Source organism: Zingiber officinale, chromosome 3B (genome assembly GCF_018446385.1).
Source record: "Zingiber officinale cultivar Zhangliang chromosome 3B, Zo_v1.1, whole genome shotgun sequence".
NCBI lineage: Eukaryota > Viridiplantae > Streptophyta > Magnoliopsida > Zingiberales > Zingiberaceae > Zingiber > Zingiber officinale.
Window position 1 is genome coordinate 36,329,999 of NC_055991.1, and position 16,768 is coordinate 36,346,766.

Below are 16,768 nucleotides of genomic sequence, written 5' to 3' on the forward strand. Positions count from 1 at the left end.
AGTTAGCTCAGCAGAGAGCATTTCCGGACAGGAAGAGGAAGCACACGGGTCAGGCATCCGGACAGATCCAGCAGACACCGGTGACAAGACAGAAGCAGAGTAGTCGCAGTCGATCAGGTCAGGGTACTTCTCGGGTATCCCGTAGGCCTCAGAAGTCAGGGCGGTCTTCTTCAGGACGTTCCCGGTTTTCTCAGCAGAACCGGCAACCACCTTCCAGCGATACTCACTGTTTCCGATGTGGGTCCAGAGATCACCTTACCCCAGCTTGCTCTCTGGGACAGCCAGTTTGCTTTTATTGTAAACTGCCTCGGCACCAGAGCCGAGATTGTCAACTGAAGGCTCAGCACACGACTTCCGGAGGGTCAGGTCAGAGGGGACAGTCTAGTCAGTCAAGGGCATATCGAGAGGGCAGAAAGCCCAATCTTCACATCGTCAGCAGGGGATAACTTCACCTGCAGCAGCGATATTTGGCATGCTTGGACAGGAGTTCATAGCATCCCGGAGTTTTGTTCGGGACCTTATTATCCGACAGGCGATCGATGTAGCCTCGGCTTCAGGGCGATGCAGACTGGTCGACAAGATCACCGTCCTCGTCTCCTCGCACATTATCCAGACCGCCTCGGTGGCATGCTTCAACCGCATGGCGTTACCACCTCCTCCTCCACCAGAGACTGGACGTATTCATGCGATTACCAGAGAGGATGCGCAGCGAGCTGACGGATCTGTTTTTCGCGGTATGATTTCCATTTATGCATTTTTCGCTGATATATTGATTGATATTGGTAGCTCGCATTCTTTTATATCCCGTACCTTTATGCGGGAGATTGGTAGATTACCTACTTTTAGACTGCAGCGATTGACAGTCTCCCTACCGTCCGGTGATATTTTAGACGTCACCCAGGAGGTCAGAGGTTGCCCGTTAGACTTTGGCAACATGATACTTACGGTAGATCTTTTAGTATTGGAGATGGTCGAGTTTGATATCATTCTTGGCATGGATTGGCTGTCAGTATATCATGCTACCGTTGATTGCCAGACGAGGGTGGTCACCTTCCGGCCTCTGAACCAACCCTCGTGGGATTTCACTGGCATCAGAGATGACAGCATATCGATCATTTCGACGATTCAGGCTCAGAAGCTGTTGTCACATGGCTGTCAGGGTTTTCTGTTTTCTATGATTAGTACTGAGGACAACAGTAATTCGCAGCTCTTCGACGTTCCTGTAATCCGGGAGTACCCAGATGTATTTCCAGAGGAGCTGCCAGGTCTGCCTCCCAGAAGGCAAGTGGAGTTCGCTATTGAGTTGATTCCGGGGACCGCACCGGCATCGAAAGCTCCGTATCGTATGGCACCAAAAGAGTTGAACGAGCTGAAGGTTCAACTCCAGGAGCTTTTAGACAGGGGATTCATTCGCCCTAGTATTTCCCCATGGGGTTCTCCGGTATTATTTGTCAAGAAAAAAGACGACACTATGAGGCTATGTATTGACTATAGACAGCTGAATGCACTTACCATCAGAAATAAATATCCTTTACGACGGATCGAGGATTTGTTTGATCAGATCAGAGGTACATCAGTGTATTCTAAGATTGATCTGCGATCTGGATATCGACGGATCGAGGATTTGTTTGATCAGATCAGAGGTACATCAGTGTATTCTAAGATTGATCTGCGATCTGGATATCATCAGCTGAGGGTCAGAGACTCAGATATCTAGAAGACAGCTTTCCGTACGAGATACGGTCATTATGAGTTTTTGGTAATGCCATTTGGGCTTACCAATGCTCCAGCGGTGTTTATGGACTTGATGAACCGCATTTTTCTTGAGTATCTGGATCAGTTTGTTATCGTTTTCATTGATGACATATTGGTCTACTCGCATTCCGAGGAGGAACATGCACAACATCTTCATATAGTCTTGGAGACTCTTAGACGGCATCAGCTGTATGCGAAGTTCAGCAAGTGTGCATTCTGGTTATCCTAAGTCGGTTTTCTGGGACACATGGTTTCTAGCAGAGGTATTTCAGTTGATCCTCAGAAGATCGAGGCTGTCACCGGTTGGGAGCAGTCGAAGACAGTTCAGGAGATCCGTAGTTTTCTGGGATTGGCCGGATATTACCGACGTTTTGTCGAGGGTTTCTCGCGTATTGCTCTGCCACTGACACGCCTTACCAGGAAAGGCGTGAAGTTCATGTGGTCCGAGGATTGCGAGACCAGCTTTCAGGAGCTGAAGCGGAGATTAGTGTCGGCTCTAGTTTTGGTTTTACCTTATGGAGAGGACGGATTTGTACTCTACTCCGACGCATCTCTTCAGGGTTTGGGCGCTGTTCTGATGCAGCACGGTAGAGTAGTCTCTTATGCTTCTCGTCAGCTGAAGGAGCATGAGAAGAACTACCCAGTTCATGACTTGGAGTTAGCTGCCATCATCTTTGCTCTGAAGCTTTGGCGGCATCATTTATACGGTATTACATTTGAGATTCTCACTGATCATAAGAGTCTCAAATATATTTTCACTCAGAAGGAGCTTAATCTCCGACAGAGGAGATGGATGGAATTCCTGAAGGACTACGATTGTACCATTAGCTACCACCCGGGGAAAGCTAATGTGGTTACAGATGCACTCAGCAGGAAGTCTAGAGGGACTTTGGCTTGCCATCGAGTTTTAGTTACAGACTTGGTTCAGGGTTTCTCCGAGTTAGACCTTGAGGAGCAGGGACCGACAGAGCAGGGTATTCTGGTTACCATGGTTGCTCAGTCGTCGATCAGGACGAGGATCCGAGAGGCCCAGGCTGGTGATCAGCATTTGTAGTTCATTAGCAGTCAAATAGCTTCCGAGCAGCAGACCAAGTTTACACGAGATGAGGAGAGTGTTATATACTTCCGAGGCAGATTATGCGTACCTCAGTCTCATCCGGTCTTACAGGAGCTACTTCAGGAGGCTCACCGTTCTTGATTTACGATCCATCCAGGCGGGACCCGTATGTATTGAGACTTGAGGCGTTCCTATTGGTGGAACGACATGAAGAAAGACATCACGGATTTCGTAGCTAGATGACTTGTTTGTCAGTAGGTGAAGGCTGAGCACCAGAGACCTGCAGGGTTACTTCAGCGGATTCCTATTCCTGAGTGGAAGTGGGATCACATTACCATGGACTATGTGGTAGGGTTGTCGAGGACACGACGAGGCCATGACGCGATTTGGGTAATCGTTGATCGATTAACCAAATCCGTGCACTTCTTAGCGATCCGGAGGTCTGATCCTCTGGATCGATTGGCAGATCTGTATTGTCGGGAGATTATCAGACTACATGGTGTTCCGTTGAGTATCATTTCGGATAGAGATCCACGGTTCACGTCTCATTTCTGGCAGAGTCTGCAGCAGGCCTTGGGCACACAACTCCGTTTCAGTACAGCTTTCCATCCACAGTCAGATGGACAGTCAGAGCAGACCATTCAGACTTTAGAGGACCTGCTGAGGTCATGTGTTATGGATTTCGGAGGCAGTTGGGAGGACCATCTGCCGTTAGTAGAGTTTGCTTACAACAACAGCTTCCATTCGTCTATCCAGATGGCACCGTTTGAGGCGTTGTATGGTAGACCTTGTCGTACACCCGTCCTCTGGGATGAGGTTGGAGAGGCCCAGTTGTTGGGACCTCATAGAGTTCAGCAGGATGCAGAGTTGGTCCGTACTATCAGACGGAGGATGTCAGAGGCACAGGACCGCCAGAAGAGTTATGCTGATCGGAGACACAGACCACTAGAGTTCTCTGTTGGCGACCATGTATTTCTGCGAGTTTCACCCACGAAAGGGGTGAAGAGATTTGGCCTCAGAGGTAAGTTAGCTCCGTGGTATATTGGCCCTTTCGAGATCTTGGAGAGGATCGGAGCAGTAGCTTACCAACTGGCACTACCACCGTCCCTGGCAGGCGTGCACGATGTATTCCACGTATCTATGCTGAGGAGATACGTACCTGATCCGACGCATGTGCTGACAGATATTCCAGTTCCCCTTCAGCCTGACATTTCTTATGAGGAGATTCCGGTACGGATTCTCGACCGGAAGGAGCGTCAGTTGTGGAACAAGACTATCCGGCTGGTTAAAGTCGGATGGCAGCATCATTCAGATGAGGAGGCTACTTGGGAGCTCGAGGATACTATCCGAGCTCGATATCTCCATCTTTTCACTTGAGGTATGTGATTTGTTTACCGTTCAGCATTTATATTTTATATCTGTTGTTGGTACTTGCTGATGGTAGATAATGAAATTTGGGGACCAAATTTTTATTAGTGGGGGAGAATGTAAAATACCGAAAATAGGCAAATATTGATAAGGGAATTTTGTGAAATTTTTGGAATTTTTTGGGGAATTTTTCGGAGCTCGTACGGATGAGTTAACGGGGACAAAAACGGGGCCCGGAAAAGCATGCTTAGGTTACCCCATTTAAGCGAGGAAATGTTTATATTTACGTTTCCTTTTCTTTATTTTCTTTATTTTATTTTTCTTTCCGCCATTCTCTCTTCTTCTCCACGTGGCCGACACCGATCCCCTAACCACCGGCCACGGCAGTTCCTCCTCCTTCTATTTCTTCTCCTTCGTGCGGCGCCAAAACCTCATTTTTCCCCTCCGCTGCCGAGCATTTCCCTTCGTTTCCCTTCCCCATCTCCACACCAGCGACGCCGGTTCACAGCCCAAGCGCCGGCATTCGAGCCCTAGCAGCCGTTGTCACCCGGAGCAGTGCCGCCGACCTCCCTCTCGAGTGCCCTAGCCGAACCCTACCGATGCCGCTGCCCTCTCTGGACCGGAGCAGCGCCAGCCGTGCCCAAGATTGGGTTGTGCCACCGCCGAGTTTGCTTCGCCGCCACCGACCCAGCGCTGCCGCCGACCTTCCTCAGCCCTAGAGCCTTCCCTCCGATCGTCGAGCAGAGCCTCTTCCCTAGCAACGACAGCCGGCCACCAGGTTCTGCCGAGCACTAGATTTCCACTGACGGGTTCTTTCTTCACCCATCGCAGCAACCATTTCAACTTTGGTTTTGGCTCCGAGAGCAAGACTCTCTCTAGCATTCAGCAGTGGGTTTTCCGGATCATGAGCCAACAGTAGAGTGTTATTGGTTAGATGCACAATTTGCCAAAGAGGAAGCCATTGGCACCGCTTTAGGTAAGACATGGTTGATATTAGATTTTTGTAAGTGATGTTGTGCAAATTGGCGTAGTTTGTTTTGGCAGTAACATCTCTTAGGGTTAATCACTTTGCTCTACAGCAGATCCTATCCGACAGTGACCTAATAGTTGGGCATTCAGTTTTGGGGCTTGTTGATTTAGTGCAGCGATCTTGCTTCAGTTGAGGATTGAAAGAAGGAGGTTACTAAGGTTAGTTTCCATGTTGAGCACTAATCTGATCAATGAATATTGTGGAGTTGGTTATGAAGTGATTTACGTACGTTTTGTTACATGGTAAATTATAGTTCATGTTTCGAACTTGATATTAGTTAGGTATTATTATTTTGTTGTAGGTGGGTTATACTCGATGGTTAGGTTGGTTAGGGTTTTATCCTAATTTAATCTTAAGGATTTTATTTAGCCATTCATTTGAATATTAGCTAAATAAAATATATATATTTTGGTGACACAGGACTTTGACGCGAGACGAGTATCTCGGAGTCAGATTTGGACCATTTTATCGGAGGCGGGTACTTTTGACTTATGTCATTTGATATACATAGTAGTGAATATAACAAGTTGCATTAATTATGTTCTTATTTGTTCCGGTTAATCACTACCCGATACTTGTTACATGATTGATTGATTTCTTATTTTGCATCTCATGTATTCCTTACCTGTTGATACATGCTTATAGGGGTAGTGATATACCATGCTTCACCATGTTCAGGACCTAGGTTTTATACCTTCTGTGTACCTTTGATTTGAGTTGATTCGTTGACCTATGATGCACTTTTATATATATATGGATTAGGTCAGGATATTTTGTGGTTAGTGTCATGCACCATTTGCATGATTGCATGCTGTGCGATAGTTTGCTCTATTATTGTTGAGCAAATCGCCAGTTACATGGATCTGCACATACCACCACTCATGGGTTAGTGGTCGATTCAGGCAAAGTGTGTTGCAGCAGGGACTCTGTTAGGTACCGTTGGTCCGCTCATGGGTAGTGTGACACAACGTGTTATCCGGCAGGGATTCCTCCCCGTCATTGTGTACCGGGAGATGAGAGCATTGTGCTCCCCTATTTATGATTTGGGGTAGGAGGATAGGTGTACTCCGACAGCATCCCGTCCACTCGGTCACTCATCAGGAGTAGTGACGACAGAGTGCACGATTGTCACAGCCCTACCCACTCGGCCTCACTATTGTGTGGGATGATCGACTGGCGTCAGGGGTGACCAGGACGCATCATTGGCATCATATGCATGATGCATTTATTGCTTGTGTTTGTGTTTGCTGCATTTATATGCTGCATATTGTTTGGATACCTATGTTTGACATGCATACAGGATTTCCATATCACTCGGACTATTTGTCCTTATACCCAGGTCCTGGTTAGTACAGTTTCTCTCCTGTCTACTTCAGATGCATTTTTATCTTTCTTATATCAGGAGACTGTACGCATGATTAGTGTTAGGTGTTATTTCCTTACTTTGTATATCAGTTGTACCTGCTGAGTGTTGGACTCACCCCGCCTCCATTTGTTGTTATTTTTCAGGTTGATGCTGTCAGGAGAGGGTTCCAGTTGCTAGTTCCCTGCAGACCACGAGGGCTTAGTAATCTTTTGGTTTTCTTCTTTATTAGTCTATGTTCAGACTTATTCTATTTTTGATACTATGGATTTTTGATACTATGGATGTCGATGGATTTGGTTTGGTTTTGCTTTTACTACATGCCTGCCTAGATGGCAGAAGAGGTAAATTGATCTTATTGTCAGATTTGAGCTTTACGAGTGTAGTGGAGTAGGGTTGATTTCGAGTCAGAGTATTATTTTTCTGTTTACTTGTTATATAAACTGCGTGGAATGTCTGTGTATTATATTTTATTTTTGCTATTATTCCAGCCGCATGTGGTTGAGGTATGTGGATATGTAGAAAGTTTTAGATTGTCCGCCGTACAGGGGAGATGCTGCCGAAATTTCTTCGGACAGGGACTCCTCCGAGGCGTGACAATGGAGCAACGCCGAGCCCTAGATCCTTCCAGTCGATCGCCTCCTCTTCTCCGGATCTTGGATCAGGTAGGTCCATTGCTACCTCCTGTTCACCCGTCATCTCCTTACTGTGTTTCTGATCTCACCTCCTCATCGCTGGCAAAGATCAACACCGAGTCATGCCTTCATCACTGATCTCCTTCATCCTGAGCCCTAGCTTCGACCATTAGTTTTGGCAGCAGCTGCTTTACCGACACCTTGGAGGTAATCAACTAACCTAGTAGATGATTTGAGAGATTGAACTAAGATCAGTGCTGATTTAGAGCTATAGGTTTGGAGAGAAACGACTCCATTCTACTTCGGCCACTGTTTTCGATAGCAACCTCCTTCGGCAGCGGGCAGCAGGTTAAGTGGCAGCGCTACGGATTTTGGTTAGTTTTGATTGATGCTTGAATTTAAATCTAGATTGATTGGTGACATGATTGGAGTAGTTAATCTAATTTGATTATGGATTTAATTAGTGATTTGTGGAGTTAGAAGAATTTATGATGGAGATTTGATTTCATGATATGTTGTGGTTTAGTTAACTAGTGGCTGGTTTTCAAGATCATTATTAGATTTGAGTTAATTGGAATTGAGGTGGTGTTTTGAGGAGATGAATAGTTATTCCTTTTGCTAATCTAGTTAGGATGGAGGTTATTTTGATTAAGTATCAATCAATGGGTAGATTATGACAACTTGGGATCAAAGTTGTTAAAAAAGGTTGACTGTATTAAGGCTAAGCCATGATTGTGTTTCGATTAGGGCTATCCTAATTGGTTTAGAGATTGATTTAGTTATTTGATTCATGTGAGAATAGCTAAATATTATCTATTGACGCAGGACTCTGATTTAGGGCAAGCAGCACAATGAGGATTTTACTCTGATTCGATCGACAAGTAAAGGCGGGTACTTCTTACCTTGATTATGTAGTTCTTTGAACTTGGTGCATGAGCTATCTTTGGATAGAAACTATTTTTACCTTGACTCTACTCTTATTTTCCTGCGCTTGATACTTCCACTAAAAACCTTCGAGATATTCATTTTTATATCCATACAGTCTCTTGTTGCTATCAATGATATTTAGCAGATACTAGATACCAACCTTGTATGCTTTGTTTGTTGTTTACTTATGTACCGTATTGAGCATGCTGGCTTCATGTAGCATACCTTACACCTGATGATTGTTGCTTTTGGCGCATCATATCATTGCATGCATGTCAACGACAAATTCTCCCTTGCGATCGAGAGAGTTGTTGACCAGGGTCGCATCCTCGGCCACTCGAGAGAGTGGTAGCTGGAGTAGATGCCGCTTGTCCTGTTGTGCTTCCACTCGGTCACTCATAGGTAGTGATAGCTGGAGTTGCGAGCAGCAGGAACCCCCGTCGCAGACATAGCTAGTTAGCTACTATGCAACTGTCCCCTCGGCCACTTGAGAGAGTGGTAGCTGGAGTGGTGTACAGTCTGTCACTGACCCGGCCTCTCGACCATACTGGGGTCATGGTGCAAAGAGGTGGGCGGGAGTGACCATCCGTGCATACGCTGTTATTATTATACCTGCTGTTATTGTTGTTTATTTATGCTGCTGTTATTAGCTTATGCTGTTGTTGCTAGTTTATGCTACTGTTGTTTCTAATGTTGATATGCTTGCTTATGTTGAGTTATGCACTCGTTGTTGGTGTTTAGACACTGGTTTATTTATTGGTAAAATGGATACATCTTACATATTACCTTGTAGTTATGAGCAGTACTCCAGTAAATTAGTACTACTTCTGACCTTCTATTACTAGCCTAGGATATGGTTTCAGGTATGAGCATTTATTATGGTTTATTTTAGTATCTGCTATTCTCCTTTATGAGACTATATACTGTTGACATTCTCTATTTGGATATTATGTTCATGCACTATCTTTTCTTTATCCGCTGAATTCCAATACTCACCACCCCACAAAATAGTTTTTCTTTCGCCAAGTAATAGGTAGATGATTGAGAAGTTGCTTGGAGAGTCCCGGTTGCCAGCTCCACGTCACACTCGAGGATAGTTTTCTTTTGGTTTTTGTTACTGTTTGGGTGGTATGTTGATTTTGCTTATTTTGTGTTTCAATAAGTCGATGTGGATTTTGGAGTCTAGTTTGGTGGTTATATGTATTTTAGTTAGTGTTGTGTTGGTCGTACATTCGTATTATTATTTTATGATTTTTCGCTGCATTTACTTTCCGTCGTGTGGGCTGTCATTATACTGCGTGGTTGTGTGTTTACTTTTAGCCGTGTGGGCTTATTATACTGCGTGGTTGTGCTTATATCTAGCCATGTGGGATGTCATTATACGTGCGTGTTGTTTTGTTCCAGCCGAGTAGGTTGTGTTATATAAACTGTGTGGTTATGTGTGTTCCAGTCGTATGGGCTGATGAATATATATGTTATATGTTGTGTGTATGTATTTATTGCTTCATATTGTCACCGGTACAGGGGAGATGCTGCCGGATTTTTGTCTGGCAGGGACTCCTATAGGGGCGTGCCAATTTTTGGTATAAGAGCCGGCTATGATGCCTATTGTTCGTATTTTGAATTTTTGAGTTAATCTGATACTAATTTTGGTATCAGAGCATGGTTCGAGTCAAACGCTGGATTTTGTGTTTTTTGGAATTTCAATCTCGTTTCGATTCACAATTTTTTTTGAGTTAATCTGATACCAATTTTTGGTATCAGAGCAGGTTTACGATGCCTGCTTTTCGTGTTCTGGATTTTCGAGTTAATCTGATACCAATTTTTGGTATCAGAGCGACAGGTTTATGAGGCTTGCTTTTTGTGTTTTGGATTTCGTGATTTGGTTTTCTCGATGTGACTTTTTGGATTTTGGGACCAAGCAGCAGCGGGACATCTCCAAGCTATAGGAGGTATGTTTTATACGAGTATCAAACACTTTTTTTGGAACTTGGCTAGTTGTTTATACCATGTGTACTTGTTTAGTTGATTGCACCATGTGTACTTATCTAGTTGTTTAATACCATATATGACATTTTGAGTCGACCATTGCTCAGGTCCATCAAACCTTCGCAAAGATCATGGATTATAGTCTCATAGGGTTCCTCCTACCATACCAGTATTACTAGTTCTCCTGTTACTAGTTGGGTAGTGGATAGAATTTTTCTAAATATCATGTTACTTCGATTAGTAGAGAACCGATTAACCTTTGTTAACTTTGATCAATAGATTATCAATACTTGATTTCATGGAAATTTTGACCGTTGGGTATTGGTATTTTTGAAGTTGAGTTTAATGTAGTGACTGGATAAAGGCATTGGATCACTACAACAAAAAATGCAAACGACAACACCCCTATGACAACTGTTTTAAGAGAAAGCATTGTGTATTTGCTCAAAATCAACAGTTTTTGCCAAAACCGTTGTCTTTGAACTCCCCATTAAATTTAAAAGACAACGGTTTTAGCAAAACTGTTGTCATTGAGCGACTTTTTTTTTAAAACGACAACACTTTTTACAACGGTTTTATAAACCGTTGTCTTTATCCGCGTTTTAGCGGCTACGACAACAGTTTTGAAAAAACCGTTGTAATTGAATTTGGTCATTTCCCCCCTTCGCTGTTTTCCTTTCCCTCGCTGTTTTCTTTTCGGTGCCGTGTTTTCGCATTCCCAAACCTAAGCCATTTATCTTTCCCTCTCCTCATACGACGTTGTGCTCCTTTTCATTTCCTGGTGAGTGGCGGCGTTCTCCAATGGGCTGTCGAAGATCCAGATGCATGGGAGGGAGAAACCGGAGAACGGGATCTGCCACGACGACAGCGCGCCGCCGGTGAAGGCGAAGACCATCGATGAACTGCACTCCATGCAGAAGAAGAGGTCGGCGCCGACCACCCCCATCAAGGACGGCGCGCAGCAGGGCAACGCTGCCTTCGCCACCATCTCAGAGGAGGAGCGCTAGAAGCTCCAGCTCCAATCCATCAGGTCAATATTTAATCTCCAAACAAATATCTCTTTCTCAATAATAAAAAAAGGGGGAAACATCCAGATTCCTTGCCGGATACTGGTGGGTCACCGCCGGATCGATTTTTCTAAACCTAAAAGGAAACAATTCTTGAGAACAAGAATCCTTGAAGCACCTGAACCTCGGTTGAAGAATCCTCCTGCTGCCGAAGAGCCAAAAAAGAACAAGAAGATCATTGTTGAAGATGAGATCGATGTGAAGTATAAATCATTTAAGAAATTTGATACTGTTAAAGAACACTCAGATAACTATTTCAGCATCCCAGAGCATCTCGATGGTGTTTCGTCTTGTCGGGAAATTAAGGTAAGTGCCATCACTCTTAGGGATGATAATTTTCATTGATATGGTTATCTGAATCTACCCACCACGGTCGGTGTTATATGATCGATTGCATAAATAATGGAGATGAGATTGATACAGAAGTATAGCCTGGCAGTAGGGCAGGGATGTGGCAACGAATGATGATAATTTCCTAATCTCTTTTTATTGACAGCCTTCAAAAAATTGGGCAAAAAGGATTCAGCTTGAGTGGAAGCTTCTAGAGAAAGATTTACCTGGTAAGATCATTCTATTTTAGGTATTTAATTTAGATATGTTGAATTCTGACTTTATACTCTTTTGTTTATTACAATTGTTTTACACTATAAATTCTCTGATTGTATCAAATGCTTGTATAAGTCTACTATTTGTGAAGAGTTCTTTTTTTTTTTTTGCTTTTCAAAATGCTTTTATTTAGTTATTTAGGCTTCATTAACAATTTATAATCAAGTAGGTTGGAAACGCTAGAATTTTATATGTAAATAAAGTTTCCTTAATTTTCTGGTCTAGTGAAAAAAGATACCCAAATAAGTTGAAATATCTAATCATCCATGCAAGAGTATTGGCTTCTATGAACCCAAATGACTGTTAAATTTCATATGTAAATACAATTCGTAGATCAACTTCTGCACTTGGCATAATTCTGCATATCTAGAGGATTCAGATATCCAAAACATGTAAACTAGAAGAAGAAAACTCTCTTTTGCATGAAATAATTGGAAGGATCGCAGGTGCATCCGTACTACGCCTGAAGAACTGGAGGATTTCAGTACTCCGGACGTCACAATTTACAATGTTGGCCAGTTTCCATGTAATCGATACACACACTACATGACTACCTCCACCAGCATTGATCTTAATCTTGATAGGAAAGAAATGGTCATCCTTGGCACACAGTATGCCGGGGAGATGAAGAAGGGTTTGTTCGGTGTGATGCACTATCTAATGCCTAAAAGAAACATTCTCTCCCTGAACTCTAGCAACAATATGGGCAAAGATGGTGATGTTGCCCTCTTCTTTGGACTATCAGGTAAGTGTTGGTCGGACGAGATTCTGGCGCATCACCTGCCCATTGCATGGTTACTATACTGCCCTTTGAAACTTAACTAGAAGCATTCCATGTGTAAATGTGTAGAATTATGTTACACTGCAATGTTTTTGCCATATGGCTTCTTTGTTCTTATGACTTTTGCTTTGTTGTTTTAGGCACAGGGAAAGCTACTCTATCTACAGACCACAACAGGCTTCTTATTGGCGATGATGAGCATTGCTGGAGTGAAAATGGTATTTCAAACATTGAAGGAGGTTGCTATGCAAAATGTATCGGCCTAACAAAGGAGAAGGAACCTGACATTTGGAATGCCATCAAATTTGGAACCGGCAAGTGCCCTATCAAACTCAACATGCACTTTGAACTGGAACTATTCATATTTTTTTGTCCTAATGTTTGCAAATTTCTTGCAGTGTTGGAAAACATCATTTTCGATGAACACACTAGGGAAGTAGACTACTCTGATAACTCTATTACAGGTGATTAACAAGATGAAACAAACTTCTTGAGTGAATTGGTATTGTGTGAAAGGGAATCTGGTTTAATGGAATTGTTGATGTTGCAAAGAACACTCGAGCTTCATATACAATTGAGTATATTCCTAATGCGAAGATACCGTGTGTTGGTCCGCACCCTAAGAATGTCATCCTCTTGGCATGTGATGCTTTTGGCGTGCTTCCACTAGTTAGCAAACTTACTTTACCGCAAACAATGTATCACTTCATAAGCGGTTACACTGCTCTGGTGCATAGTCCATTGCATCAAGCACATCGTTATGCCTGCCCATAGGTACTATCATAATATCACATCAAATACTTTGGTAATTCTGGAAGCCATGGCAGCACATGGTGTTAAAACTCTTATTTACTCAAGTACATGTGCAACTTATGGGGAACCGGAAAAAATGCCTATTACAGAAGTAACTCCTCAGGTGAGAAACCATGCCTACTTTCTCGAAGAATTTATTTTTCCAATATTTACTAATATTGTCGCACTCATGAACTTGGTTATGTTTATCACGCCATGTGCGATACAGCATCCTATCAACCCATATGGGAAGGCCAAAAAGATGGCGGAGGATATTATTTTGGACTTCTCAAAGAGATCAGACATGGCAGTCATGATCTTAAGGTCTCATTCTCTGATGATAATTTAAGACTGGCTAGCCTACTTAGAGCACGATCTAATCTCTCTGTGTTGACAGATATTTCAATGTTATTGGATCAGATCCTGAAGGAAGGTTAGGTGAAGCTCCAAGACCTGAGTTACGTGAGCACGGGCGTATATCCGGTGCTTGCTTTGATGCAACACTGGGTATCATACCTGGTCTGAATGTATCTTCATCATCCTCTTTATGACAAAGTGAAAGAACAGTGAATGTTAAATTTGCATCTGACAAACCTCATTGATACAGAAGCAAATATAAACAACAATCTTTTCTATAGTGAATGTTATTTTTCTATAGTAAACAACAATCTTCTCATTGATACAGAAGCAAATATAACATCGTTATTTTTCCAACTGGAATGTAGTGAATGTTATAGCTCTTAATCTACACTTATTTGATTAACACTTTGGTTCTTTTAGGTGTCTTATGTAATTATTAAAGCTGTGTGTATGTGATTTCTATTTTGAGGAATTTGTGGAATTGTTTTAGTTCTACAAACAATTCACCCTACCATAACTCATCATGATGATCCAATTCTTTTGGTTCAAGTTTTAATTGGAAGATTTTGAACCCATGTTTTTTTGCTTTCACTTATGCTTTTGTGATGGGTCTATTTATTGTAGATTAATTTGCAGCTCCTGGCAACTTGTTACTTGCAAAATGGAAAAGTATATTATGCCTACCAGGTCTCAAAGGTAATGCAGTCTGGAAAATAGCACAGAAAATTGCATGAATATTTTGTTTCAAGATGTTAATGGATGTAATGCGCTTTGCATGGATTCTATTGATCTTGGATGATAGTTCACTTAAATAATGTTAGTTGCATGCAGTGCTGATTATTTAATAAACTATGCTAAGCTAGGTATCACTACTCCTAGTAGATTCCATGTACTGTTATTCTCTAATAAACACCTCTTTTTGTTTCCTTCATTTGGTTTGTTTTTGCCTTCTATGCACTACAGATTGGTTAATTACAGTCTCCTTTTGGAATTCTGGAATTTGATAAGTTTTGTTAAATTTTCTCTTGCAGGTCGGGCAATTCGTGAGGCTTGAGTTTTTTTGATGCAAGAAGTGAGCTTTGTTAGGATGTAGCTTGCCTTGCTAATTTTTAAATTAAAAGTCATATGGAGAACAGCAAATGGAAAACATGTGATTTAATGTATATGGAGAGTAATGGAAAACATGTGTATTTTGATGAGTAACAACTCATTTTGTTTATTTTTGTATATGTGGCTACAAGATGAATTATATATGGATGTTTATTTTGGATTTAATGTAGTAAATATTTAGTTTTGTATTGGTGGTTTGCTTATAGTAAAATAAGATTGGTTGTTTGGTATTAATGAACATTAAAGACAACAGTTAAAAATGTTGTAAAAACTAGGTAAACCACAACGAATTTTTTTTGTAAAAAGTGATAAAAGACAACGGTTTTATCCGTTGTAAAATATATTAAAACTATTGTAAAAAAAACAAAACGTGTCAAATATTATCTACCACAACAGTTTATATCTGTTGTAAAAAATGTCTACAACAACGGTTTATTTCTGTTGTTGAAATTATCTACCACAACGGATAAAAATCATTGTCAAATGTCTACAAAGACAACGGATTCAAAACCGTTGTCTTAGAGCAATACATTTTACAACACCCTCAGTTACAACGGTTTTTTGACCCTATGACAATGGATAATATCCGTTGTCGTTTGCAATTTTTGTTGTAGTGGATATTTCACATTTGATGGGGTTTCAGGCGTCTGTGATCCATACAAAATTGAGATTCAAATTTTGAAGGAATTGATTGATGGCAATTATCATTTTACCAATCTTGTTTCTAGTAGAGTTATTTATATTGGGTTCTCTTTCATGCCTTTTCCATCATGATAATATCAACTCTTTACTAGCTACTGATTTAGAAACTACCACTGACTACTATTGTGGAATGGGTAAAGGAAGTTATTCGTGTTTTTTTTCCCTCCAAATAATTTCATGATAAACTGGTTTTAATATCAGTCTCTTGGTTTGCTTTTGCTTCTCAAGCTCAATCTCTTGACAATTTCTATTTAACTATTGTCGTGAGGCTTATCCTGCTGTTTTGTGTTACCTAAATTTATATCAGCAATAAGGGTAGAGCAGATCTAATGATAAAGCTCAAATGTGTATATCCGGTGTTGTGCTAGAGGAATTTTAGTTTATTAGAGAGGCAGATTATGGGGATGTGACCTGTTTACTTGAAAAGGTTCGAGCCAATATGTATCTTTTCGACACCTTGTGATAACAAATGTGAATCTTAAATTCTGAGCAAAAATTTAAAGCAATAATAGAGGGACAGTCTGAACGTACTATAAAGATGTTAGAGGATTTATTGATAGTGTGTTATGGGTTTTGGGGTAGTTGATTTATCCACAGTTGGCTAGGTAGCGGTGTGGAAATAGCGGAAGTAAGATGAGCACATAACCCACAGAGGCATCCTTTTCGGTTAAGGATTTGATCATAATACTATGATGGACTAGTATCTGAGTGTGTTATTGGGTTGTACCCTTAGATGAGAATTCCTGAGTTGAATAGTAAATTTAGGGACCAAATTTTTATTAATGAGGGAGAATGTCAGATCTAACAATGAAATATTAAGGTTTAATAGGTAAATAGCCTTAACGAAATTTTTAGGGATTTTTAGAAATTTTTTAGGATTTAATCGGAGCCCGTATGACAGACTTAGAGGGGATGCACTTATGAACTTGAGAAAAGCCAGTTTGGAATACCCAAATATGAGAGTTGACTAAGAAATAAACCTAAGGTTATAAATATAAACCCTAAGTTTAACTCCTTATTTCCCAATTTATATTCTCTCTGACCGATCCTAGTTGTCGCCCTCTCCCCTCTCGCCCAACTCGCGGGCCGACTCCTCCTTCCCAGGCCTCACGATTCCCCTCACCACACCGCCGCCTCTGTCCTTAGCATGGGATCGTGTCGGCGTGGCTCATCCCGGCGTCGGCCGAGCCTTCTTCCCTCTTCTCCTTGCGAGTTCCCGCAAGCAC

The 16,768-nt window shown here is 41.9% G+C and overlaps 2 protein-coding genes across 2 annotated transcripts; both read left to right on the forward strand.

The window, feature by feature from the left end:
- Positions 1-10,945: 10,945 nt before the first annotated feature.
- Positions 10,946-13,310, forward strand: LOC122054806 (phosphoenolpyruvate carboxykinase (ATP) 1-like; the record flags this gene model as incomplete). Its single annotated transcript, XM_042616236.1, has 7 exons — positions 10,946-11,126; positions 11,205-11,497; positions 12,131-12,189; positions 12,244-12,542; positions 12,719-12,892; positions 12,977-13,042; positions 13,129-13,310. Coding segments are annotated over exons 1-7 (1,254 nt in total), but the record flags the coding sequence as incomplete, so codon positions are not given.
- Positions 13,311-13,348: 38 nt separating this feature from the next.
- Positions 13,349-14,567, forward strand: LOC122054807 (probable UDP-arabinose 4-epimerase 2). The gene is made up of 6 exons (XM_042616238.1): positions 13,349-13,494; positions 13,600-13,694; positions 13,768-13,897; positions 14,151-14,159; positions 14,355-14,426; positions 14,562-14,567. The coding sequence occupies exons 1-6, from the start codon at positions 13,399-13,401 to the stop codon at positions 14,565-14,567; spliced, it is 408 nt and encodes a 135-aa protein (XP_042472172.1). The 5' UTR covers positions 13,349-13,398.
- The last annotated feature ends 2,201 nt before the right edge of the window (positions 14,568-16,768 follow it).

Bases quoted from the DNA above. Each gene is read 5' to 3' on its own strand.
- LOC122054807 (XM_042616238.1), top strand. From the start codon at position 13,399: ATGGCAGCACATGGTGTTAAAACTCTTATTTACTCAAGTACATGTGCA. The intron at 13,495-13,599 runs GTGAGAAACCAT...TGTGCGATACAG, and splicing joins TTACAGAAGTAACTCCTCAG to CATCCTATCAACCCATATGG. The intron at 13,695-13,767 runs GTCTCATTCTCT...CTGTGTTGACAG, and splicing joins ATGGCAGTCATGATCTTAAG to ATATTTCAATGTTATTGGAT.